This window comes from Tinamus guttatus, unplaced genomic scaffold, assembly GCF_059628265.1.
Source record: "Tinamus guttatus ecotype Peru unplaced genomic scaffold, ASM5962826v1 Tinamus_guttatus_pri_ptg000150l, whole genome shotgun sequence".
NCBI classification, from domain to species: Eukaryota; Metazoa; Chordata; class Aves; order Tinamiformes; family Tinamidae; genus Tinamus; species Tinamus guttatus.
In genome coordinates this window covers 14,311,867-14,338,007 of record NW_028288684.1, presented here as the reverse complement: position 1 = coordinate 14,338,007, position 26,141 = coordinate 14,311,867, and the positions used below count along the sequence as shown (strand labels likewise).

The 26,141-nt window shown below is 35.2% G+C and overlaps 1 protein-coding gene across 1 annotated transcript in view; it reads left to right on the top strand.

Moving 5' to 3' along the window:
• Positions 1-26,141, top strand: part of CNTN5 (contactin 5) — a 413,137-nt gene that overhangs the window by 332,961 nt on the left and 54,035 nt on the right. Inside the window, exons 13-14 of the mRNA XM_088522370.1 lie at positions 12,641-12,768; positions 13,518-13,693. Coding sequence (XP_088378496.1) covers positions 12,641-12,768; positions 13,518-13,693 — 304 coding nt within the window. The remainder of the gene's footprint in view (positions 1-12,640; positions 12,769-13,517; positions 13,694-26,141) is intronic.

The window sequence follows — 26,141 nt, the reverse complement described above, 5'->3', positions numbered from 1 at the left end:
CAATTACTTTTAAACAAAAAAGCAATCTTTTGACTAAGAAGTTGTTCACTTAGTTCCTCGGCCTCTACATTGTCACTAATATTTCACTGAAATCAAATAAAAATATCTGAATAATTATATAAAGTTATAAGGCAAGGTCAACACAGAAAAGAATTGGGGGTTCATACAGGAAAAGGTGATGAGACGAAGGTTTCAAGTAAAGGTAATATGTCATGCATTTGGAGACTCATAATATGACTTTATGTTCTCTGTGTTGTGTTCTCCTCGGTTAGAGAATAGATATTGTTCAGGTTATCATGGGATATGGAGTAGCTTTAGAAGATAAATGTGATTCAAGATTACAGTAGTCAGAGATGGTTATCAATTAAAATATTGCTCTTCTGAAGCATAAAATTTTTATTGTTAGAGTGCAAGATATTGGTGAAGCTTCAGATAGACAGGCTGCTCCAGGTAACTTTGTTTAGCTTACTAAAAGGAAGCCAAATGTTTGTAGCTGTTTCTAGTTGGCACAGCTGGAGATGAACATGGGGTAGCAGCAGGGGGAAGAGAGCTAAGTGGACTGGGTTATTGCTGGGAAAAGAAGATGGAAGAAGGCCATTCATAAATTTCATTTGGAAATTAGGATTATAATTAACAGAGTAAACTCTCCATTGTAAAAATGGATCTTCCTAGTTTTTAAACCATGCGTGATGAGCTAATCTGCATAATGCTATGACAGAACCTGGCAGCAAGCTATCAGCAGTGACACAACATCTTTTTTTGTCTTATTTTCTATAGGACATTAGACATGCTGTTGTTATTAACAACGCACCTCCTAGATAAGGTTAGGGAATTAGAGAAGTGGAGCAACAGCTGAAGGTCATAGCATGCTGCTTTGTGCAGGAAAAGATCTTCAGAGAATAAAGACTGAGACTGAAAAAATACATATATCAGGAAGCAAAATAGAATTTAGGAAATCACTGACATGTATGTCACTGAGGTAAGAAGAAGACAGGAACATGCTCTTATATGAGTATTGGTGAAAGAATAGTGAGAATATTACTATGAGGTTAATCAGTGTCTATGCATTTCTGTGCCCCATGAATGCCACAGTGCTGCCTTGAGTATCTCAGAGAGCTCAGCGTAGCTCAGAGAGCAACCACCCATCAGCTTTTGGCATTCAATTTTTCCATTGTGATTACAGCAGCACAGACTTTGCTGTGATGCCCTTTTGCTGTGCCTCCAGTCTGCAGGACTGACACAGCTGTTTCCATGCACCATTTCACCTCTGGACCAAAACAGGAGCCTGGGCCACCACCTCCCCAAAGTGCACTGTCAGCTGCCCATATGGCACCATGGCAATGACAGTTTGCATATGGACATTAGCAACCCACCATCAATCATCTATATCAAAGGGAATGCGTAGTTTCATCAGCGGGTTGTAATGATGTGCAGCCGGATCCAGCAAGACAAATAAATAAGAGCTCAGCAGGCACTACATTCCAGATCAGGAATTTGTAGGTGGCAGCAATAAGAGCATTATAAAACCTTGAAATGATTTAGGCATCTGCCATCATGACTGTAGCTATTGCATCTTCTCCTGTATTGCTTTCTCGGTGGTTCTTCATGTCCTTACTTCTGGAGCTTGTAACAGTCACATCACACGCACACGGGCAAAAGCAGTATGGGCCTTGAAAGGCAGGATCTGGCAGCTGTGCACAGAGGGTTCACGAATAAAGTGAAGAGAAGAAATGGGATAAACCTAAGGTCATCCGGTGCTTCAAGCGGTGAATATATGCTGAGGAGCTCTTTGACCATTTCACAGTGAGTGGCAAGGCATTCCAAACTGGAATAGCTTTATAAGGATGATCTTTGGAAGCAACCTTGCAGAATAGCATAGATTCAGTCACTGAACTTTTTTTCATTGTATCATTATTATTGTTTCTCATGCTCTATTGCTCATAACTTATGTCACCAGGGTAATTCCATCTGTTCTTGTTCATGCACAATGAAACAGCTATAGATTTGTCACTTTTAAAGAGAAGCACTTTCTACTGAATTGTTATTACAAGTTACAAGTAAAATCTTTTGAGTCATGGCAAAAGTGCAAGGTATGCCAAACTAAACTGAAGCTTTTAACATTCAAACTATCTTAATCAATAGATTGCTTACTGGTAAGAACTTTTTACCCTTTTCACCCTTAGTATTAGTGGTAATACAGTTCTCTGGAAAGAACACGTGTCATTTTAACAGCTTTTTTTCCAGTTAAAAGACAATATTTCACCTTGTGAAACTAGAAAAAAACAGAGCTTGTTTTATTCAGTTTCCAAGCCACAGAACCAGATTCTCTTCCAGAATGTTAAATGAACTCAACTGACCTAACATCTCTTGTCAGGAGTATAATAAGATCCTAGTCCCTTATGGGCAAAATCCCATTTGCAATTTTTACAGTCTAGAAGAATTTTTGTATTCAGCTAATGCCATTACACTGCATCTCCACTGAACTGATTGTCTCTCCTTCAAGATGTCTGCACACACAGGTAAAACTTGCTCTTTTGAAAAATACAAGAAATCTACTAACTTGAGAGTTTAGTTAGATATATTTTTATAACCTTTATAAGATTATAAACAGAGCAAGACCCTGTCAGCATGATCAACCAGCCATGGGTTGACTATCAATAGAGAAATGGAATTAGAATTAACAATGTATATGAGACAAGATGGTTTTCAAGGAAAGCTGGAGCTCAGATACTGCTGTGATAATTTTGCATGTGCTGAGGAAGAAGCATGTGCTTTAGTAGGCATTGCTATTCATGAGAGATGTTACTGAATCCTCAGCTTGCACCTATATCTTAGTAAAATACAATGTTTCAGAAGAGATACTGACTTTTAAGCACACCGCTTGTGGATAGTCCACTCAGTGTGCTGGATGTGAAGAGTGCAGAAATCTGCTAATGTTGCTATATTGCTGAACTAAATCAGGCCAAAGGAACTGTGAGGGTTTTGTGAAGGAAAACTCCTTGGCAGGTGCTCACACTCCCTTCTCACTTTTTTGTGCAGTCAGTTTTACCGAGTAGATTTCTCTGTTTGTCTGCTCTTATCTCACAGTGTGAAATATCATGAAATGAGAATAGAGCCATTGGACAGCTTGCTGCCTCTATCCTTTGCCTTCTTCCTGGAGCTAGTGTCAGATTATCTAGATTTTCCCAGTAGATCTAAATCCTAATCAGGATGACAGAAGTAAGAAGCCCTCGAGTTTCTCAGGAGAGACTGCAGAACTGAGCAAACAAGTAAGGACTGCAGCTTGCAGAGTTTTGCCCCTTATTGCTCACAGTGTGGTGATCCCTCAATGTTTCTTTCTGGACAAAAGTGCTCTATGTGCAGGCTTTGCACACTCTTCCAGAGGCAGCGGGGAGTGGTGAAGGAGATCAGTCTTCACTGACTCAGGATATTTGGTACCGTTCAGGTAATATAATCTCCATTTGTCTACACAAAGTTGGACTGTGTTTGACTCTCAAAGTGCTGAGGATGCCCATACCATCTTTGTCCTATGCTGAACTATGCTGAGTTGGTTGAACATATGAGATAGCTGAAACTCGAATTTTGTAAACCAACCTCAAACACAAAGGTAATAAATGAGGAAAACAGATGAACAGTATATATCAGTAGATCACTAAAATGATCTCAGTCCTTGCATATTGTTAGCAGACTTCTGACTGTAGTGTCAATTTTCAGAAAAAAAAATACAGACAAGAACAGATGCATTTTTGGAGGGTGTTTGGAGGTATTATATCAGTAAGACACACAAGGCATGAATTTGAGACTTCATGCTGTCTAATTCATAGTTCCCTTCCTGATTTGACACCTAAATGTCAGCAGTCCTTGCAGTCAGTAGCCACAGTGGTATCTTTCATGGAGGGATTTGATGGAGTTATGACATTCTGCAATAGCAATATAACCAAATGTCATAATACCTGCCAAATGTATGTAATAGGTCTTGTTCCAGAGATGTTTTATGTATGTATACATCTATATTATGTGTGTGTACACGTGTGTGTGTGTATGTATGTGTGGAAGTCTAGATGAATCTCTATGGAGGAAAAAAGAGACATTTTGCAGAATTGTGTTACACAGTACTGTGGACCGAAGGGAAAGGGCACTAAAAAGTAGAAGACAATTAACTCCATTAGGATGGCCCTAAGCAATGGGTTATTACTAATTAGTCTGGTTTCTTTCTTTTTCCTGAGCACGTAAGGTCTAGTGCAAGAATGGTCAATTCTTCTTATCTTCCCATCTCTTTTTTTCTAGTCATAAGAAATCAGAAACAGCTTCTCTAACAAAATAATTTTCCAGGGAAATGGGACAGAGAAAATTTCATTGCTGTGTTACATGAAAATACCTCGTGCAGTTAATATTCTGGTACTGTTGCTATGGAACATGAATCAATGTTGGAAAACAGGTTCCATCTGACTGGACATTATCACAAAGCTTACAATAATAATGCTTTAGCTAGTAGATTGCTGCCCTAAGCACATGAACACTTCCCATGTAAACATCCAATTAACAGTCCTGAATTTGCAAGAATCCCATTTCAATGAAATTAAAGTATATTGTGCTGCAGGGTAATATGAAAATAATTCTGTTGCTCATATTATATTGCTGAAGTTAGTATTAGCACTTCAAACATAGCATGGTATGACTGTTTTGAGCTGTGAATTCACCCAGTATAAATTAGAGCCATGTACTTGAATGAAACTATGTCATTTTACACCATCTAAATCTGCCCCCTGACTACCAATCTATTTGTATTTTCCCTCTCAAATACCAAGTCTGCTTTCTAGTACTAGTGTCATCCTTCTAGCTAACAACTGAAATATGGAAATACCTTAAAGTAACTAAAAGTTTCCCATATATATTTCTCCTTCCCAGGGAAATTATGAAGTCCTACAAGCTCTTTATTATTTTTAGGGCTTCTGGGGAAAACTAGAATAAGTTAATAATTCACTGCTGTCACATAGAAACCAGGAGAAATATATTATGTTGATATAGGCTTTTGGTTGAAAAGCAAGAGCCTTTTCTAAGCAGCAGAATACTTCTGACGTTGAAACAAAAGAAATACATTGTATTTATTAAATTATTAAAAAAGATTTTAATTGTAGATGAATAATGGATTGTACAGAATAGAAAATAATATTTTCATGATTTTAGCATCTTTAAAGATGTATCATTGATATATCATCCTAAAAGCAGCTGAATTTTAAAAGCTTTTAAAATAAATTTTGGACTCAGCTGCGTAGTAGAAAAATCCTAAACTGCCTTCCCTCCTATCTAGAGCACCTTCCCTGAGATTCTCCTAGTTCCAAGAGGAATCTTTGTACAAGACTAAACATACTGTGGGGTAAAATATTTAAACAAAGTGGTAAGGTGCCCATTAGTAATGTGATGTTAGATTTTCAAAATGTATCTTACTTAAGTGTGCCAGTGATAATTTCATTTGTTTTTGCATAGGTAATACTAATTTGAATCTCTCTTCCATTTCCTCTTATGCTCTGATTAAGTATAATATACCATAGCAGATATGTAAAGCACCCTTTATCAACTGTAATGTTATTTGTAGAGCAAAATATGTGCTTAAATATGGGTCCAAATTGAGACATTAATAAGGAGAACTTTTTAAATAAGTAATGGTCAACCTACTAGTACAAAGAAAAAAGCACTCAATGAGACTGTGTTAATTCTAACGTATCAGTAGTTTCTAAACATTACTTATCAGTAGTGCTTGAGAAACCATAATTACTGCCTGTACATACAACAGAATTTACATTTTTTAGCAAAAGTTGACCTTTAGTGCCACCTACTTAAAATTATATGTGGACATGATATACAGTCAAGGTCTGGTTTCATACACAAATGTTTCAATGCAGACAATGGCAAGGGCAAAATGAAAAGCCATGTTATGACTACTTTGGAAAACTTGCCCCAAGTCTGTTTACGTAGATTAGATTAAGTAAAGCTGGAAATAGCTTACAAGTACATTACTGATGAGTCTTAGCATATTATAATGAGCTAAGATATCACACACAGGAATTGCAACAGTTATAAATGTTTAAAAATCTGAAGTGAAGAAAATGCAACTAATTTTGTGTTGTGCTGAGGGACTGAATCATACATAGTCTTGTTCCTACCTAGGTCAACGATAGTTAGATTAAAAAGACTCCGTCTAGTGTTACAATATAAAAAATGTATATAAAAGTAGATGGCGTTCTGGTTACTTCAATGGTTTTACTATAGCTATAAGTCAAATCCATTTCCTGTGAGATTTAGAGGCTTGTATACCTATTATAAAGGAACAAGAGAAACAAGAAAGGGGAACAGGAGAGCTCACTGTCATTCAAGGAGAAACAAAGGTTTCAACTATTTACAAATACTTGTCCTGATTCCCTATAATCTGCATTAAAGAATACTGACAGATCCTGTATCCCAGCTAACGTGAAATGACAGATCACGCCGACCAGAACACTGTGAAAGACCCTGGGCTAGATGAGTCAAAACATCTCCTCCGCATTTGCATGTAAAAAATTCTTATTTCCAATATGTACACAAACCATTTTCATACTCCTGTTTTAAGACTTCAGCGAGAAATGTGGGAGACAAAATTTCTGATCACTTCAATAGCTTCTCTTCTAGCCAGTTACTGTGAGATGAAGCATGCAGAGATAACTCTTCTCTAACTCTTCACTAAATTTTTTATTAACATTCCCCTGATTGCTTTGATCAATCTTCTAAAGCCTTTTGAAAAAAACTTATTTAGTGTGAAACTAAATGCCCCAAAGGATGAAGTATATAGAAAGGCAAATATGTGTGCAGCCAAATGAAAGTACTACTACTAACTGCCAGTTCTTCCTCCCCAAAAAGAGAATTTCCACACAATTTGCCTCTCTTTCTTAATTTTATAGTTGTTTTAAAGAATGCAAAATTCTGAGTTAAGCTGTCTAGATTTCATTTCTTTTATGATCCAGGCAAGGCTCTATCCATCATTACAAATACTGGGTAAATTCCTGAAATTTGTGTAACAATTGTAACTTTCACTGTCTTCAACTGCTCATGATCTCAAGAGTCTGTCATAGAATTTTAAATAAATTCTAGCCGTGTTATCAGTACATCTGCTTGTGAGACTCGATTAAGAATGATGAAACATAATAAAAATTAGGCTTTCACCTTCTTATTATCTTAATCTTGATCAATCTACTCACTGATTTTACATGTGATAGGAATCACAAATGTGAAATCTTCACCTGGAAGGTCAAGGAAAAACTGCCGTTGGTGATAAAGCTGAGATTCTTCTGTCATCTAAAACAGTGTGACCTCTGAGGGATCTCAATAATATCTGAAAACTTCCTTAGGTGATGATACCAAATTCCGATGGAAGGCTATTTTTTCTGTAACACAGTTAAGCAGTAAGAGAATCTAGACAGGTAATAAATTTCATTTATTCTTAAGAATTACTGGAAGGTGAAAAAAATCATCAACACTATGGCAGACAGACCCAGTCTATCATTTATATATCAGGACAATGATAACTGTATGTCTTACTGGCCATTACTCTCTCCTCAGAACAAGACAAAAGGTTACCGTCCATCTCACAAGTTTTATGAGTATGATTTCAACCAATAAAGCAACTTCCTAAAAAACCTGTCACACTAACACTTCTCATATGAGTACATGAAATACCATGTTGTACTCACTCCTTTTCTTGACACCTGACCAGCCTGCGGGAACCAAAACTTTGTCATTTCTTTGTCACTCCGATTTTATACCATACTCATCCTTTACCTACAACAGTTTTACTTACCTCTCTGTCAGTGGGCACTGGCTATTATAAGGTATTTTACCAAATAAAGGACTTCCAAGTGCCATCTATAAGCAAAAATCCTGCATTTCTTATGATCCTAGTTTACATTCACCAGCTACTCTGCAGACACTTGCTCTCCAAGAATATTTTTCCAATATCCCTTATGCAAAAAATATGAGCTTTCATCCTTCTAGATCAAATAGCCCATTCCTTTTCAGAGATCTTGTCCTCCCTCATACATGCTTTATTGACTAAAAATAAATTAATGAAATGACAGAGCTGTGTAATCTGATGTGTTTTCATTTAAAAAAAAAAAAGAATTAAAACATTTTCAATCTTAAGTGTTTCTGCTGAACAATAGCTTTAACTCAACAGATTGCAAATATTTTTACAGTGAAATTAAGTAGTTGGAAGTATTTAATGAAAACCAGAATTACTGTCCATTTTTGCATTCTCCTATGTCGATATAAGACCAATTCTGAAGTCTTAAAAAAGAATGTTTACACTGTAGCAATTGTAGCATTTTTAGCAATTCTTGACTATATTTTGTGGATTATGCTGCCATTAATAAAGTTGACATCATAGAAACACTATTAACATATATTTCCAAACTTGCTGATTTTCTAGACTAGAAAACATCAGGTATTACAAATAGGACAGCCATTATCTGTGCTATTTCACAGAAAATCATAGCGCTGGTTTTTAATAGGCACATATTTGAAATTCATATTCAGTTTGAATTTGACTCTTTAATAATCAGATTTTGTTAGCTTCATGGATGTTCTTGAATGCAGGGAAGCTTGTGCTTAATCGATTTCCAAGAGTAGTGTTCAAGCTGAAAAACCAGTGTCATACTCAGTGCTTACCACCACTGTTATTAGCACACTTTATATTTCCTAATCCCTAAGATGCTTTGCCTCTGACACTACACTCTGGGCTTGAGTCAGCCACCAACACGCAAAAAAACACTGCGAGGCCCTAGGGTTTCATGACTGTGGTTCAGACATCTGTATTTAAATATCTACAATGCTAGTTGGCATATAAATTTTCACTGCTGTTAATAGAGACTTCACTGACTGTATTGGTAAGATCCAGGAATTAATGTGTAAGATAGAAACTCAGGTCATGTAGATACCCTAAATTTCATTTTACAAACAGCCTTTAGAATGACAAGTTTTCTTCTTCCCTGGTCCTACTGAAAAACCTACCGAGTGCTGGATCTGATTTAGAATTAATCTGAGTACTGGTGACCCTTTTTTTTTTCTGTACTTCACAGTATATTTCCTGAGCACCCTATCTATTAATCCTTCCCTAACCACTGCAGGCATCGCAACCTTATTCTGAGGTTGTATCTGCCTTTGCTAAGTAGTACAGGAAGATCAGAGCCACATTCATTATTTTTCTATGAGTCTCATGCTCAAAATTATCAAAGCGTTTCTGTCTCATGTTCTGATCTTCCCATGCCAGCAAAGTGCTTGATTCATCTTCAATTTCTAGCATCCTGGTTTTTTGTATCCTGATCTTGCTCAGTGTACTGTAGCTAAATTATGCTGCATTTAATCAGTCAATTTGTTGCTGTATCTTTATTATTCTTTTCACTAAAATGTTGCTAAAAATCTTTCTTGCCACTGATGTTAAAACAAATTTCATATTGATTCCAAGGCATTAAATCTCATTTCTTTTTTTCTCGGTGTTATTAAATATATAAATTTTTTTTCTACAGAGATACAATTAATATGTCAGTTCTTTCATATTTCTGGAATGGACAACATCCATCTCATTACTATGATTACAATAATTTTTCCTCGTACTTAAAGCGGCAATCTCAAAACTGCCGTCTTTACCCCTCATCCATCCCTTCTCTATCTCTTCTTGTATCATCATCCTTCATTGTTAATAAATGAATAATTTAGTTTTCTTTTCCATGAATTGTTCAATTATCCCTAAGTCTAGAAGCTAAAAAACTTTCTGCTGTGTAATTTCCGTATTAAAATACATAGACATACTAGGCAAGTGGTCTCTCTAAGACTGAGGGGTATTGGCAGGGAGGGAGGAGAAGCTTGTATTCCTGCTGTGTGCAGCACGCGTTGTGTGAATAAAGCAAGCTGTTCGGTTTCCAGCGTAACTAGTGTCTGGCATTCTTCCCAAACACAAGAAAAAGAAAGAAGAAATGAATGGTAGGCATTTAAGGGACATATTAATTTCTAAGTCAAATGATTCACCAGTAAATGTGTTTGCAATTCCTTTGACTGAGTGATTACTCTTTTTTCCTCATGTATAGCAAGAGCTTTTAGCTAAATAGAAATGTATCTGATAATGTGCATAAGATTCGTTATATAATCTGCCATCTAACTTTCTTTTCCTCCAAGTTCAAATTGAAAACTGTTTTATATCAGGACTCACTCTGTGTATAAACTTTTATAATTTGTAAACACTGTAGGAGTGGCCTTTCATTTGTCTAATGCTGACAGCACATTGAGGAAAGCTATCACTGTTATGCAGACTATTGTTATACAGATAATACTAAAACATTGATCATAGAGAAACCTGAGAGGGAAGATACATAAGTCCACTTACACTTAAAGAAGGGGAAGGAAGGTTACACTCTTGGTACCTAAGCCAGATTGTTTCTTCAAAGATGTAACATATATTAACAAAATTTGAGACCTGCTCGTTAAAAAAAGAAAAAAAAAAAAAGAAAGAAAGAAAGAAAGAAAGAAAGAAAGAAAGAAAGAAAGAAAGAAAGAAAGAAAGAAAGAAAGAAAGAGAAGAAAGAAAGAAAGAAAGAAAGAAAGAAAGAAAGAAAGAAAGAAAGAAAGAAAGAAAGAAAGAAAGAAAGAAAAAGAAAGAAAGAAAGAAAGAAAGAAAGAAAGAAAGAAAGAAAGAAAGAAAGAAAGAAAGAAAGAAAGAAAGAAAGAAAGAAAATCTCTGATATAAAAGCTTTTGTCTGATATATTTGTCTTCTTATTATTTGTTAGACAAATAACTTGAGTCAAATACCAATAAGTACTTGTTTAGAGCAAAATAGAAGACACATTACCAGATGGCAGCAGGGAACTAGGAAGCTGACACATCCTTCCTCTGCCCCATTCGCTTTCAAAGCTGTTATTTACTTCTGTTTCACTGCTGAGAGCAGTGACAGCTTTTACATCTGAAGTGAACAGAAGTACATTTTTCACTAAAATGAAATCCTGTTTCTCCACCACAATTTCTATAAACCAGATGATAAAACATCACTTTTCAGAAACAGGATCTGACGGTGTTGGGTATTTTTTTTTCAGAAAAAAATAGTTATATAGCCTTACATTAGGGATTTGATTGGTACTTCTTATTGTGTTCAAAGCATTTAGTAAATCACTCCTGGTGTATATGAAAGATAAGTCAGCTTTGTATTTTAACATTTTAGACCTCAAAAGGGAATTCTTCCCCTTTTTTATCTGCTGAGGAGGCCAACTCAGATCTGTTAATCAGGATGATAAAAGTTCCTTATTTCATGCTTAAACACTTCTGTCCCAAGAGGAAACCATGATATTGGTCCTTACCTGCTTTTGGAGGATAGTTTCAGTATGAGATTCCCAGCAGAAGGAATGCTACTCACTACATTAACCAATAGAAAGAGTGACTAGAACGATATGTCCTTAAATCGAACCATCCCTGGAGCAGAGTCACCCACCTACTTAGATACTTTCTCTAAGGAAGAGAGATCTCACCTGACTTTCAAAATACTTAAGAAGAAAGCATCTCCTTCAGCTCTCCCTTTGCTTCTGTATGATACCCTTAAGCACTTGCCAAGTAACATCTTAACATCTTGCTGGGGGCTTCAAATGCCTATTATCTGCCATGTCCTTCAAGAGGCCTCAAAGCCAACACCCAGCCTGGTACTGGGGGTCAACATCTGCAGACAGGACTTGGCCTAGATGCTGCTTAGGAGATGCCATATCCCAAGTAAGCTTGAAGTTCCTTTCTCTGCAGGAGAGGAGGAGTAGGTATTTACTTACCTTCTTGGGCTGCAGCTTTACTATAAAATACATTTTGGAACTTTACTGTTTTAAAATAGCAGAAGTGAGTCAGTTTAATATCTATAAATTTTCATGGACTCTGTGACTGAGACAGCATAAACAAAGCCAAATGTCTACTTCTTGAGCATAAATGGCTGGACAGCATTTTTCATGTGTATGGTTTTATGGGATTGCTCATCTAGAGACAGAGTGGATCTGGAATCATACAGGACTCCAGAAAATATATATAAACTGAACTACAAAAAAAAAAAAAAAAAAAAAAAAAAAATTAAAGCCCTATACTACACTGTGTATGATAACGCCATAAATCATATTTAGACCAGATACAATTAATTTTAGGCCTTTCTTCTAAATCTCTTTTACATTTTACTTCTCTTTCCTCTCACATTTGATTTTTAAGGTCATTTTTTGTTTTAAGAGGAATAAGTTATGCTTGATATTGAAATGTGATTTCACAATAATATAGTAGTGAAACTTTAAAGACAAATTATGAAGAATCACCTTTTCTACTTTCACAAAAGATTCATTAAAATTCACTGCTGATAAGTGTCAGAGAATACTAATCCACTGATCCCTCCCTGAGACTTTTTGAATTAAGGAACGAGCAGAAGTAAAATGGGTTCATTACAGCTTTTTGAAACAGGAAAGAATTCAATTATCATCTTCATCTTCCTAGTTACAGAGGCAGTAGTCCTTAATCCTATTTATTAGCTTTAAAAGATAACAGCATGGAATTTAGCTGCTAAAAAGTGGGGATATATTTATATATTTATGTATCTGTCATTTTTAGGGTAACTTTTCTTCCTTATGGGAGCCTGAGAATCCTGAATGCTTCCAAATCTGATGAAGGACGATATGTATGCCAAGGTGAAAATGTATTTGGGTCTGCAGAAATTGTTGCATCAGTATCTGTAAAAGGTATGCAAAATATTTTGATGATAATGGTGATTACTGATTTCTAATGTTTCATTATTGTTTAGAAACACCAGGAGAACACAACGATGTTGCATAGACAGTTTAGTCAAATACAAATTTAGAAAGAAACCAATAATATTATTGCTAGAAATTGTAAGAAGAAATAAACAAATTAGTCCCTTAGAAGGGTACTTAAATTTAAACCACTGAGTTATTTATAATTAAAATCTAAGCCATGTTTTTGCCACTTTCCAAGTGAATATAATCTTTGGTTTTGGTTTTAGATGTTTCAGTATTTTGTTTTCATTTCTTAAGCATTTTGCTGTATAAAGTACGCCTGCAATTTTCCTTTTTTGTATTTTTTTCTTACTTGTTTTTTCGTAGGGACAATGCTGAAATCCCTGTTTGTAGGGACAATGCTGAAAATTTCCAGGTCCTAGAGACTTAAAAAAAAAAAATCAAGAGCTTTTTTGGAAACTAATAAAATTAATTAATCCTTTCCAGAATTTCTGCATATTATTGTTTAAAATGCTATTCTACTACTTACACAAAATGAACTTTACCCCCTGCTCGCAACCACCATTTCTCAATGTACATTATTACCTGAGTTCAGCACTCAGCAATATATATTTGAAACCAACTGTAAATACTTGGTCATCATAAATTAAGCATAGCTCAATTGCATGTAATATAGATGTTGCAGTATGACAACACCTTCTTTTAACTGTTGCTAACTCTTGTGCATTTTCAAGAACCTACAAGAATAGAGCTGACTCCCAAGAAGACAGAGTTAACAGTTGGGGAAAGCATTGTCCTCAGCTGCAAAGCCATTCACGACAACACTCTCGATGTCACATTCTATTGGACACTCAATGGGCAGCCTATTGACTTTGAAAAACAAGGTGGACACTTTGAAAGCATCAAGGCAGTAAGTGACTGTGCATTTGTCATCTATGTGCTGCAAAGTTATATGAATGTGCATGCTTTTACACATCTATTCCATTTACAAAGTTCTGACCTAGATGAAACACTAATTGCATTAACGTTAAAATGAAATGGTAGTTAAAGGAGGTACAAATGGCAGGAAACTGGCATTAATTCAAGTGTTTTTAATCAAACATACAATAAAGGTAAAGTTCTACATCTGATTAATACCAGTGGTGCATTTGGGGATCATTGTGAGGGAACAGAAAATGATTTGAGACAAATCCTCTTCTATTGCTGGTAATATATTTTCTAGGAGGATGCTGCTAGAACCCTCATTCTTCACAGATACCATGGCTGTTAGAATGTTCTTACTTCCAAATGCTTATACTTGTCCAGCATATATATTAATTGTTTGAATAACAAGCAATACACTTTATTTTTACAAAGTCTTGCATAAGGTAGATTGCAGCTGTGCAGCTCTTATTAAATTTAACAAAAATCACATGGCCCAAATATGCTTATCAATTTCAAATAATAGTCCTTGGTTCATAAATAGTCCTTGGTTCAATTTGCTGTGTTCAAATGTTATACTGATCTAATTAAAATTTGTCCCATAGAAAGAGGTTTTAACTTTTCTGAGTAGAAAAAAAGTCTGTTTATGTGAATGAGTTTGGGAATAGAATCTACAGTGATTTAACTAAATCTTCCCATTAATGAAAAATAAATCAAACAACCATGCTATGTTAACAGAGGAAAAATGAAGCTCAAAGTTGAAAAAAATTTAAAAGTTAGAATTTCTAATTTGAGTCCAATGTAGCTAATTTCACAGTTAATGTGTGAGGAATGTGAAATTTTTGTATTGCAAAAATTCCATTTTCTATATAAGATATATCCACCACTCTTCTACTACGTATTCTTCCACTCCAGAGAAGGCTTAATTCCACTCTGGCTTTCCAGAAGCTGCACTGAAATGTTAGCTACGAGAGTTCATTTCTGAAAGTTAAAAGCAAAACTGATTACTCTGTTTTTGAGTTCACTGCCCGTAAATTACTGTATAAATGGAGCTGTATGAGGTTTGAAAGGATTATATATTACATTTAGAGTTCAAACTCTTTTAAAATCTGAAGTTTGAAATTACAGTGGAAGCAGGAAGGATGTGAGTGAAGCATCTTCTATGCTGAATTTTTAATCACTGAGAAAAAAACTCAGGCTAGGAAATTGCCCAAGCCATTCAAACTTTAATGAAGTAAAGCTAATTTAATATAATCTTATTGTTTTGTATGAAAATAGGATTTTTTAGACTTTTCAATAACAATTCAGCCATGATGTCACTTCTACCATAGGAAACCCTCAGATTCATAGAGGGTGTATATGTGGACATACTGGTACTATTTTCAGAAAAAATATCTGTGTAAAACTCATTGAACTAACCCCAGTGAAACTGAGCATAGGATTTCTCATCTCCTGTATACAATACCACAAACAAATCACAAAGGAATCACAGGGATTTATGTGTATTCTAAAGATTTATTTGTTGACTCTTTTCATTGGTCTGATGTGACTAAACTATTACCATATTCTAGTAGATTTAACTAGCTATTCCAGCAAGAGTTTGTGACAATAATGTTTGTTAGAATAGGAAATTCTGTACAACTCAAAAGAAATAACTAATTGAACTGTCAGACATTGCCTTTATAATACTGCTCACACAAGTGATTGTCAGCCCATGCTTCATTTGCTTCCATTCCTAACTTATTTAAATGTCAAGACATTTCTGTTTTTCACTCTGAGAAGAGAACAGAAAGGTAGGCTTGGATGTACTAAAAATACCTAATGACTGGCATGAGGGCAAGTGGAAGGAGACAGAAAACCTCCTTTCCAGAACAGAAATATCAAAAACTTTACCCTAGTAGATTAATCCTCAATGAAATTTTCTGAATGCTATTAGAAACATAATTGGACACATCCCTCCTTCTGAAAGTAGTAATTAAAATATAAGCAGTTCTCCATTTTGTTGGACATAATTTGTTGGATGCTGTCAGTCATATCTCATTCTTCTGTTAACTAAATAAGCATGTGATCTTAAGCAGAAGAAGGAAAATATATTTCGTTCCTTCGTGACCAAGCATGACTTGGTCTAGGGCAAAACGAAGACAAAATAAAGCTCTGAATCTCCTTTAATTTATCAACCCTCATAGGAGAGATCCAGAGTGGAATAAAGACACAGGTTTCAGAATGCAAACAAGGAACTCTGAGAAAACCAAAAATCTGTTCAGATTTCATCTATCTCCATTATTTCTCATTTCTGAGAAATATTTTGAAGTTGTTTGAGTTGATGATGATCAACATGCTTTTTAATTCATTACATTTAAGAGAAATATTTTCTGTGTGGATGAAGTTTTGTAATTATGCATCCACTTTGTGCCACGCATCAGACAAAATGTTGTTTGTTTGTTTGTTTGTTTATTTTTGAAATCCTGACAAGTTGAATATTACTTGAATTTTTTTTAATAACAAAACCATCGTCAAGCCCTCACCACTGGTTGCTCTGCTCATACTTTTGCTGTGACAGATCCAGGTGTTAAGTGTAACAGATATTCTGGTACTTAAAGCAATGGTATAAAAGCTGTCACCTAAGTGAGGTTTATAGGAGCTGTAGGCAAATTTCCACTTGTGAAAACTGTTCATTCCCTGGTAATTACAATTAAAACAAAAAGGAAAAGCTCCTGTCAATAATACATATTGCTGCTCTTTGTAAATTACATCTTTAGCTTGTACCTAAAAAAACAGTATTATTGTTTCTCACACCAAGATCTAATCTTTAATCAAATTAAAAGTGCTTTCTCCATTGCTTACTGAACTATCAAACACTTAGTACTTAGGCAGTTTAGGTACCTCAAAAGAATAAGTATTGTAGGAATGCTAAGATGAACAGAGAGGTGCATGAAGGGAATACTCAGGAAAGGAGACCTAGCATCACTGCAATGACAGATGCACTTGGGGAAAAGAAAACATCCAAGACCTTTTGTATGCAGAACTCCATAACACAGCAGAAGAATGGTTGTGCAATGGATATATACAGCATTTTTCATTAGAAAAATCTTACTTTGTCTACCAAAAGACCTAGTAACATTTTAGGGTCTGCATGGGTAATCTACATGATTAAGAGACAATGCTGCGTGGAAGTCTGGATTGCCAAAATTTCTTTCTAGAAATAGCAGTGAGCATTTGAGCCTAAAAGAAATACAGCTTCTGCTTGTTGACAATCAAGATAACTTTGTTTTTCTTTCCTACTCCTTTGTGTCTAATCCAAAAGTACTATTCAAATTTTATTCAGAATTTTCTCTTTGAAATTCTCTATTGACAATGGTTATATTGTCCTGAAAGCAATTCTGGGCAGCTTTCCCTTTTCTAGATAAGGGCTACTTGTTTTGCATGTGTTGTTTAATCAGCATATCCCCTCCTCCAGTTCTGTGTTTGAAAGCTGATGGTGCTTTTAGGGCAGGCAAATAAAAGTGATTTTTGCCATTACCCACACATTGTTAAGTAGCAGCACTGCCTAGCAGAGTCCCACACCCGTGACCTACACAAGTACCTTTCAAACTCAGGAAAGTAATTTAGTCTCAGTATCCTTTTAGGTTCTTGGTCTTAACAGAAACTGCCAACAGGGGAAATAATACGCACAAATAGTCATGTTATATTTTACAGAGGTATTTTTTCACAAAGAACTGAATTAAAATTTGCCATTTCTTTCTAAAAAGATACACATTGAGCAGCACATTAACTACTGTCAATCACAGGTAAATTTAATTTAATAACGTATAAAACAAAGAAAACATAACTTGGCACCTTTTACTACATTTTCAAGTCTCTTCTTAGTTTTGCTATAGGACTTTAATCATATTTTAGAAGTTAAATGTTGTTTCAATTCAACCATTGTTAGCAGTTTATAAACGGGCAACATTAAGTTTTACATTACATGGAAAAAATTAAAATAGAAGGCTGTTAATAACAATATATCTTCTCTTTATTTAATGTAAAATTGAACAGGCTAATTAAACAGGGTTTTATTTCAAATCCTCAACCCTACTCCAAAGATATTTTGACAGTAGTACTTATCAAAAGTGTTGTAAAACAAGCATGCTTTATATACAGAGAATTTCTGCTTATAATAATACTACTGTTATCAACCTTATTTCCAGCAGTTTGTTTATTTGTTCATTGAAACACTTTTTCTAGAGATGCAAAAAGAGTAGCATAACCATTAATGTCAATGCACGTCGCCAGATATTACCATTCCCATTTGCCACTACTTAGAAATAAATATTTAAAGTGACATAAAACAGTTTCTAGATAAAAATCATACCTTATATTTTAAAACATTTTCCACTGAAGATAGGAAATTTTCTATAGTATATGTCCTGTAAAATAGGGAATGTACAAAATCGAATATGAGTTCATTGCCATAAAAATCTGAATTATCTGCTTTATGACTGGTAACTACAAAGCAAAATCTAAACACACTGAAAACCCTGGTCTTGAGAAAAACTTCATCCTGTTAGACTGCCAGTATGAAAACAGTCCCACAGAACTGATTAAAATTATAGATATAGCAGTATGCTGTATTAGGAAAGGACACTGTGAAAATTTCATCAATGTAATTGACTATTTAAACTCCTGTGTCCAAATTGTTTGTCTATGTTATGCCCTTTCTTTTCTGTTTTTTTTTTTTTTTTTTTTTTTTTTTCTATGAATATATAGAAGCTATTTCTGGAGATAAGCAACTTCTCATCTATTTAATTTTATTTTGACTGAGGAAGATAACTGAGCATTTTGGGGAATGCACAAGACCTTTATATCCCTGGACACCCACGACCATGAGGGCTGCCTCATGGTCATATAGCTCAGCCTTTCATGTCCAAGTGTAACAACTGTTAGTAGCTCAAAAATATGCTAATGCATAAAACTGCAATTACAGTCTGCAATAATTGCAAAAAGAAATGATTGTCATGAAAAAGTATTGAAATACTGTCAGACAATTATTACACTTGCTTGTTCTATTAAGGTATTTTGTACCCTCCCTAGTTTAGAGGAAACATATTACAAAAGGAAAGTTGGAGTAAACAGAAAATATTTTATGTTTTTCTCTGCTTACTTGCAGCTGGTGAACCATTTAACTGCTTGGCACAGTGTTATTCTAGATTATAATAACACAGCTGGGTGTTTGAGCAGCTGAACAATATGTAGCTTACTGTCCACGTTATTGTCCATAGGATAGTTAAATACTAGTCAAACCCAGCTAGCGTGCACTTGCAACCTTTTCACTCCCTTTGAGCATTTTATAATTTCTTCCTATTTTATATACCCCTTATCTTCTCTGAAATTCATTTTACACATTTCCCCTGGGCAGTTTGCATCAGTGCTGCTCATCCTGCTCTCTCTCCTTTCCTGACGTTCCTCCCTTGTTGCCTTAGGTGCTTTAGTGACTCAACCTTAGTTATGATGTAGCCTTCCACTTGCAATTGCATAGTCTTTTTTTCACTCACGGTCCTGCAAACTTTTATCTGAGCTGTCTTGGCAGTGTTTTCCAGAGCCTCTTTGACAGTATTTTTCTGTTGTAGCTCTCATGCTGCTGATCCCCTCTTTTTGTCATCGTGGTCTTACACATGCAAATATCAGCAGTGCTATTATGGCAAGTTGTCCTGGAAAGCAGTTACCACTGGCCTGAGAGTCAGACCTTTGTCGCTTGTTTTGTAGATTTTGAGTTATATTAGATTTTTAGCAAATTCACAGTGAAGTAGATAATAGCCATTTAAATGCTTAATAAATATCATTTGACAATGTACATGCACAGAAACTTAACAATCAATCACTGTTTGACATCTGCACTTGATTAGTATATTCCAGTCAGCATAAACCAACAGGGAGTTTGGGCAGGTCCCACCGAGAGCGAGAGAGAGAGAGAGAGAGAGAGAGGCAAAACATCTTCATGATCATCATAATCTTCATCATTTTCATCACCACCATCTACTAGCTTAGAGAGCCTTTAAAGGCTCGTCTGCCTGAGTCCTTTTCCTTTTTTCCTTTGTCACTTTGTTTGTTTGTTTATTTTCCTTCTAAGTAGCTTTCATTGCTATAGTTGATGTATGCCATCAACTATGGATCCCGCTAGTCCTCTTTGTATGTCTCAGCATCCTAAGTGCAATACAGTACTGAAATCTGTATCGTGTCTGCTTTCTATGCTTCTTGGTTTGATGTACTCTCATTTGGCATTTTTGTCACAACTAGAATTTATTTTTGTTTCTGTCATCGTCAGTTATCACTATCAAGCCACTGCCATCCAAGTCATGTGCTCTGTACTCCCATTTCCACTTAACAGAACACAGATGGCCCATATCATTCTACCTTCTTTTCTTCTCCTGGTAATAACAATGCAAATATAGAACATGAATTTGGCAATATGAGTATAGAGGGCTTCCTCTGTCCTGAAGCTTGTCATTTTATACCCCATCTCTTCTCTCTTTCAGTCAATACATTATGTTTCCTCCCTTAGATGTCACAAATGTTTCCTTTCTTAGATGTCCTTCCTTACACGCCAGTGTGTAAGATACTACCTGACAGCTGATACTAATTTTTGTAGCAAGTCAAGCAGCATTTAAAGGTCCACCTTACCAGCTCCTAACCACCAGTGCTCAACCAAAACAACTCTTTATTTCTGCTTTCACTGCACAGAGTGGAAAATGCTACCAAGGGAATGGTCTATACTTTTGTTGAAAAAAAAATCATAGGGATCTACAGATCTGAAAACATTTTAAAACATCTTTTTTACAAATTCTTGCAGATAGCTATAGTGCACTTTATGTGGAAGCAGGTATATCTTGGCCAGCCTGCATCTGCCTGGATAATACTATGCTGCTACAACCACAATGAAAATAGTGACAATTATTTTATCTTCTTTGTTCCAAATTTGCTTTTATTATTAAAAGAGAGAGTACTTAATACAGTTTTCCATGGTCACTCCACTAATGGAAAAAAAAAAAAGAGCTACTTTTTAACAGAATAAATCTTTGCAATATGTGAACACCATGAGCAGAAAGCATGCAAATGCTTAATGTGCTCAAACCTGAGAATTTGTATGGAATGGCACTTAAATTGTACTAAATGCATGATGAACAGAAGTTGGCTGGAAGCCAATGATCCATCATTAGCAACATTTAAATTGTCAGTACAATTTAAAATAACTTTATTGTATTATTATTTTCTACTTACCGTTGACTGCACAAAGGTAAAATTGCCATGAAATTATTGAGTAAAATGGTTACCTTGCTTCAGATAAATTCACCAAAAATAAACTCTATTGCTAATCAAATATGTCACGTAAGCAAAATTCAACTATGAAATCTTTTTTTTATTTAATCTAACTGGCTTTCATTACTTTCATTGCCAAATTAAATAAAGTATGAGTCAGGAATCCAGCTAACCTTTGTATAGGAATAGCTACAAAAAGCAGCCTAAAATTATCTTTCAGCCTGATATTTTAAATTATCTTTTAAGTTGAACAAAATATCATTAACAGCCTGGGTCTTTGTTGCCTTGAAGAAAATCTCTTCATTGCTGTTCCATTATAGTATAGAATATATATTTAGAAAGGTAGACTGCAAAATGCTTAGAAAATTTTCAAGCTTTTTGTACAAAATGTCTGTGTGTGCGTAACAAACTACTTCTGCAGGAAAACACCTTCATGTCTAACTGCCAAGAGTGCAGGTTACAGCCTGCAAGTGCCAACAAACCCATGCAGTCATCGTAAAAAAACTGATCCAAACATTCACTATGCTTTCACCATTAAAAGCATGTTTTCCTGCAATGGCAATGTATCTGGCCAGTCTTTTCCTGTTGATTTAATCTTTGGTGAACCATGATGTATTAAAGTAGTTTTATTATTTTTTAAACACATTATTCCTAAGCAAAAAGACAATTTTAACTGCATGTTGGCCAAATGGCGTTCTCAACCAGAATGCTTCTTAGAAATAATATACCCTTTTCAGACCTTTGCAGCTCAGAAGCTGCCTTCAGTGATGCCAGCTCAGCTCTCTTGGCTACTGTGTATTTCGAACTTACTCACCTTTTTGTCCTTCTTTCCAAGACAAAACAGTTACATTAGTGTAGCATTCATGTGCTTGGACTCTGGAAGGGAAGTTTTATGGTCAATGTGGAAACCAAAAGGAATTAAAGACAGATGAAATCTATAGTAGGGTTGATAATATGAGGAGAGCAATTTAAGATTGCTCTATTTCATGTATATTTTTCCACTTATGATTCTGTAGTTTGAATGATATCTTGAAAGTAAACACTAGCATTTACCAGATTTACTAGATGTTAGAAGAGGTCATTACTGTAGAACATGGAGGTCTATTTCAGATGCAAGCAGAATACAGAGCGCTACTGGGAAAAGCCTGGGAAAATACACACATCTTCCTCTCAGTGTGTGGAATGGTTAAAAAAAAAAAAAAAAAAGTGACTGACAATATGTTCTGCAAAAGCTTTTTGTTGTTGTTTTTTTCTCTGTAAATGAATAAAATTAGGGCAATAGGTATGATAGACAAAGTGAAATGGGTGATTCTCATTGAGCAAAATATGCTTCTTGGAACATTTATGCATGGGGAAAGTATCTTTAAATCAACAACAAATGCTATATATAGGTGGCACTGATGCATGTGATAATTTATTGCATGTGAGCAATAGCTTGTATATAAAGATAACTAGACACTTTGCAGGCACAACCGTTACTTAAGATAACAGACCATACTGGAGCAGAAAGACCGATAGATTGATACAGTAAATTGAACATTGGAGCCACCCAGAACTTGATGAAGGAGCTCCTTCAGAGCGTGATAATAAAGGACACAATAATTTGTTGCCCTAAAAAATAATTAGTAATAATAGAGAGCATTGGTAGCTGTATTATTATGTATTTGTGGTTCGGTGAAGACCAGTAATATATTCAGTGTTGCAGTAGATGCACAAGCGGCATTGTCCTTGAAGGTTACCTTTAACTTTTCTTAAAATCTTTGAAAGCCTTGTCTTTAGGAAAGTACAAGATATATTCCACACCACAAGAGTATATATAGAACAAATATACTTATGTATATTTGGAGAATGTATTATATTCAGAATGCCAAGTAATGTAACCAAATGCTTCCTTAAAAATCATCTACTTATTGTAAAATGTGCCCTGTCACAAAAAAAAAAAAAAGCATAAAAATAGCTAAATAAAAAAGATGCTTATAAGAATGTACATTTAGAAAGTGCAAATGTATATATGGACATAGAAATTTAGACACCACTCATTTCAGCTCTGAAATTTAGGATCACGTGTTCACTGACTCCTCAGGCTACTCTAAGTCATGTTAATCAAAATGAGAGCTCCTTTTGCACTTTTTGTGTCCATGTCACTAATTTTTTAACCTTCCCCATGGGGAGGATATGTCTTTCCTTTTGCTGAAGCATTCTGTCTTTTCTAGTGACAAAAAAACAAAAAGCAAAATATAAAAATTCTTACCCTAGATACTTTACTTGATTGTATTCCTGATGCACTCTTAATTTAACCTTCATTGCATATCTTAATTTTATACAGCCAATGCAATTACAATTTATAGACATTTTCTTAATTTCTGGAAAGCCAGCACATCATTCCAGGCTTTGTTGAGGTTCTTATTGAATGTTAATTTGATATAAGTATCCATGTTATGCTCAAAAAAAAAAAAGGAAAGAAAAGAGCCGTACTCCAAGACTTCCACCAAAAACAAAGCTCCAAAAATAGGGGACAAACAAAGAAAGGTGAAAAAAAAGCTTTGAACCATTAATAATTAATTAATATTAACCTTTAATTAGCATTAGCATCTTTGTTTTCAACTATTCACTGTTTTTAATCCAGTCTAAAACTTGATTCCACTCTTTCATGTGTCAAATTTTTAGGCTTTTCCTCCTCTTTTTCAGCTTTATTCCAATCCTAGTAAAGCTTAGACACAGGGCTAAATTTCAGCATAAATAGAAGTGATGATTATTCAGACATGTTGACAGTAGTTCGAAGAATATATAAGGGACTCTCTATGTTAGAAGTCACAAGGAATATATTGCAGATGCCCATTTTAACTTCTTTAACTTTTCCCACATAAAGAATTCCCTTCATTCCCAATGAAGGTCTTTCAGGACAACATCATGTAGTCCTCAAATTTCAGTGTATGAAAGTAACAACAGCACCTGTCTCAATGGACCTTTACTGACCATTTACATATGTTGCAAAACCTTTATATAAAACCAGGAAAAAAGCTAGAACCCTTAAGATGATCACAGAATCACAGAATGGTTGAGATATTGGAAGGGACCTCTAGAGATCTAGTCCAACCCCTCTATGCAAGCAGGGAATCCTAGAGCATGGGGCACAGGGTGGCATCCAGGCGGGTCTTCCTCCAAAGAAGGAGTTTCCACAACTTCTCTGAACAGCCTCTCCCAGTGCGTTGTTACCCTCACAGCAAAGAAGTTCTTCTTCATAAAGAGATGGAACTTCCTGTGTTTTCCTGTACTTATTACCCCTTGTCCTGTCACTGGCCACCACGTAGAAGAGTTTGGTCCCATCCTCCCTACATTCTCCCCCCAGATATTGGTACATATTGATAAGATCCCCTCTCATTCTTCTCCAGGCTAAAAATGTCTAGCTTAGTTATGCAGCATTTCAAGCCTAGAGGATATGCTAACCATTACAAAATTGCTATTATATTTTTCCAAATCTTCACAAAAAAGTAGAGTCCCTAAAATTTGTAAAGACATTTGACACCACTGAAGAACAAAAAATATCTTTTTTTGCAGAGGTGCTGATCAAACATAGCTTCTCCTAATCTGAACAGAAGCTAAAAGGTTTCAGGATTTTCCATGATCAAGATGCTAATGTCTGAATAGGCATCCATCTGTATTAAACACAATGAGATAAAAAATTTAAGTAATACTGGCTGCACATCCTGTTATTCTGTAATAAACTTAAGTGTTTCATGTGGATGTATTTTACTGCAGTGCTCCTACAGAAGTGATTCTTCTAAATGCTGTCAATCTACCTGGTTACATAGGTATGCAGATAAAATGCATGTATTTTCCTGATGAGAATATTAGGATTCATATAGTCATGAAACCTCCACAAATCAGAGTGACAGCTAAGATTTTTAACAGCTCCTTAGCAATAAAACCAGGCAGTTGCTATCTATTATGTCTTTTTTTTCTCCTCTAACAACATAGCACACATTATCTGCAAATTAGCCTCAAAGGAAAGAGGAGAAAATTTCCTAGTCTTATCCTTCTGCTGTCTAAGGCTTTGTATCAGAAGCATTAACCATCTTGAATAATCCCCTTTTCAATAGCTAATAAACACTGTTGTACAATATGAGTTGAAAACTTTTTATCCCTTATAGAAGTGCCGTCATGTGCTCTTCTTTTACATTTACAGCTGCAGAATATTCTACTCCATAATTGTGATCTAAGTTAACTGCAAGGGCTTTGGGAACACCAAAGCAGAAATATAGAAATTGCATTATGCCTTGACTGGACTGAGCATCTTGCCTCCAGATATAGCACAATGAATCTACTTCATAAAGCAAAACACTAGCACTATATTCACATTCTTAGATCTACAGGGTTATTGAGCTATAGATCATGCCCATGTTCTCTTTGTTCTCATTGGCAACCTTGATCTCCTATGTCTCCTTTGTTTCCTCATATTTGAGTATGTTTTTTTCATTCTCATGAAACAGCTTGTCAAAAAATCTCTAAAGATGTTGCACAATAAATTTCTAAAATCCTTTACCAACATTATTCAAACTTCTGCATTTACAGATGAAAATAAAAGAAGGAAAAAGAAAAAAAAATCTATTCAGCATTTCCCCCAAAAGAACTGTAATTAGGCAAATTTCAAAGCATTGTTTTTTGCATTTGTATTTAGCTCATTCCCCCACTTTCCCCTCTTCTGTCTTTCTCTGCTACATGGCTTTCTCTGTCATTCTTTCTGACATGTATAGGGTTGATTATCTGAGAAATGTTCTTATTTGAGAGTGCAGTAGACAGGGCTTATCCTTTTCTGAAATTGAAGAGCCTACAGACTTACTGTAAAGTAATTTTTTGCAGCAGCTGTATTGACAATACACTGGAAGAGAGATTTTCTTTCTAGATATCACCTCTGAGTCCCAGCAAGAACAACAAAGTAGTAAAATACTGTAGCTGTGATGGATAAAAAGATATTGCACAACTTGGAAGCATTCTCATCATAAACGGAATCCTAGTATTTCTGAAAGATTCAGTGGAGAAACTGGAAATTATATGAACTGTATAAAAATCTACAGAGAGAGAGATTTGTGAACTGAAGATGAGAATAAAAGAATCAAGAACATTTTTCTCAAAAAAAAAGC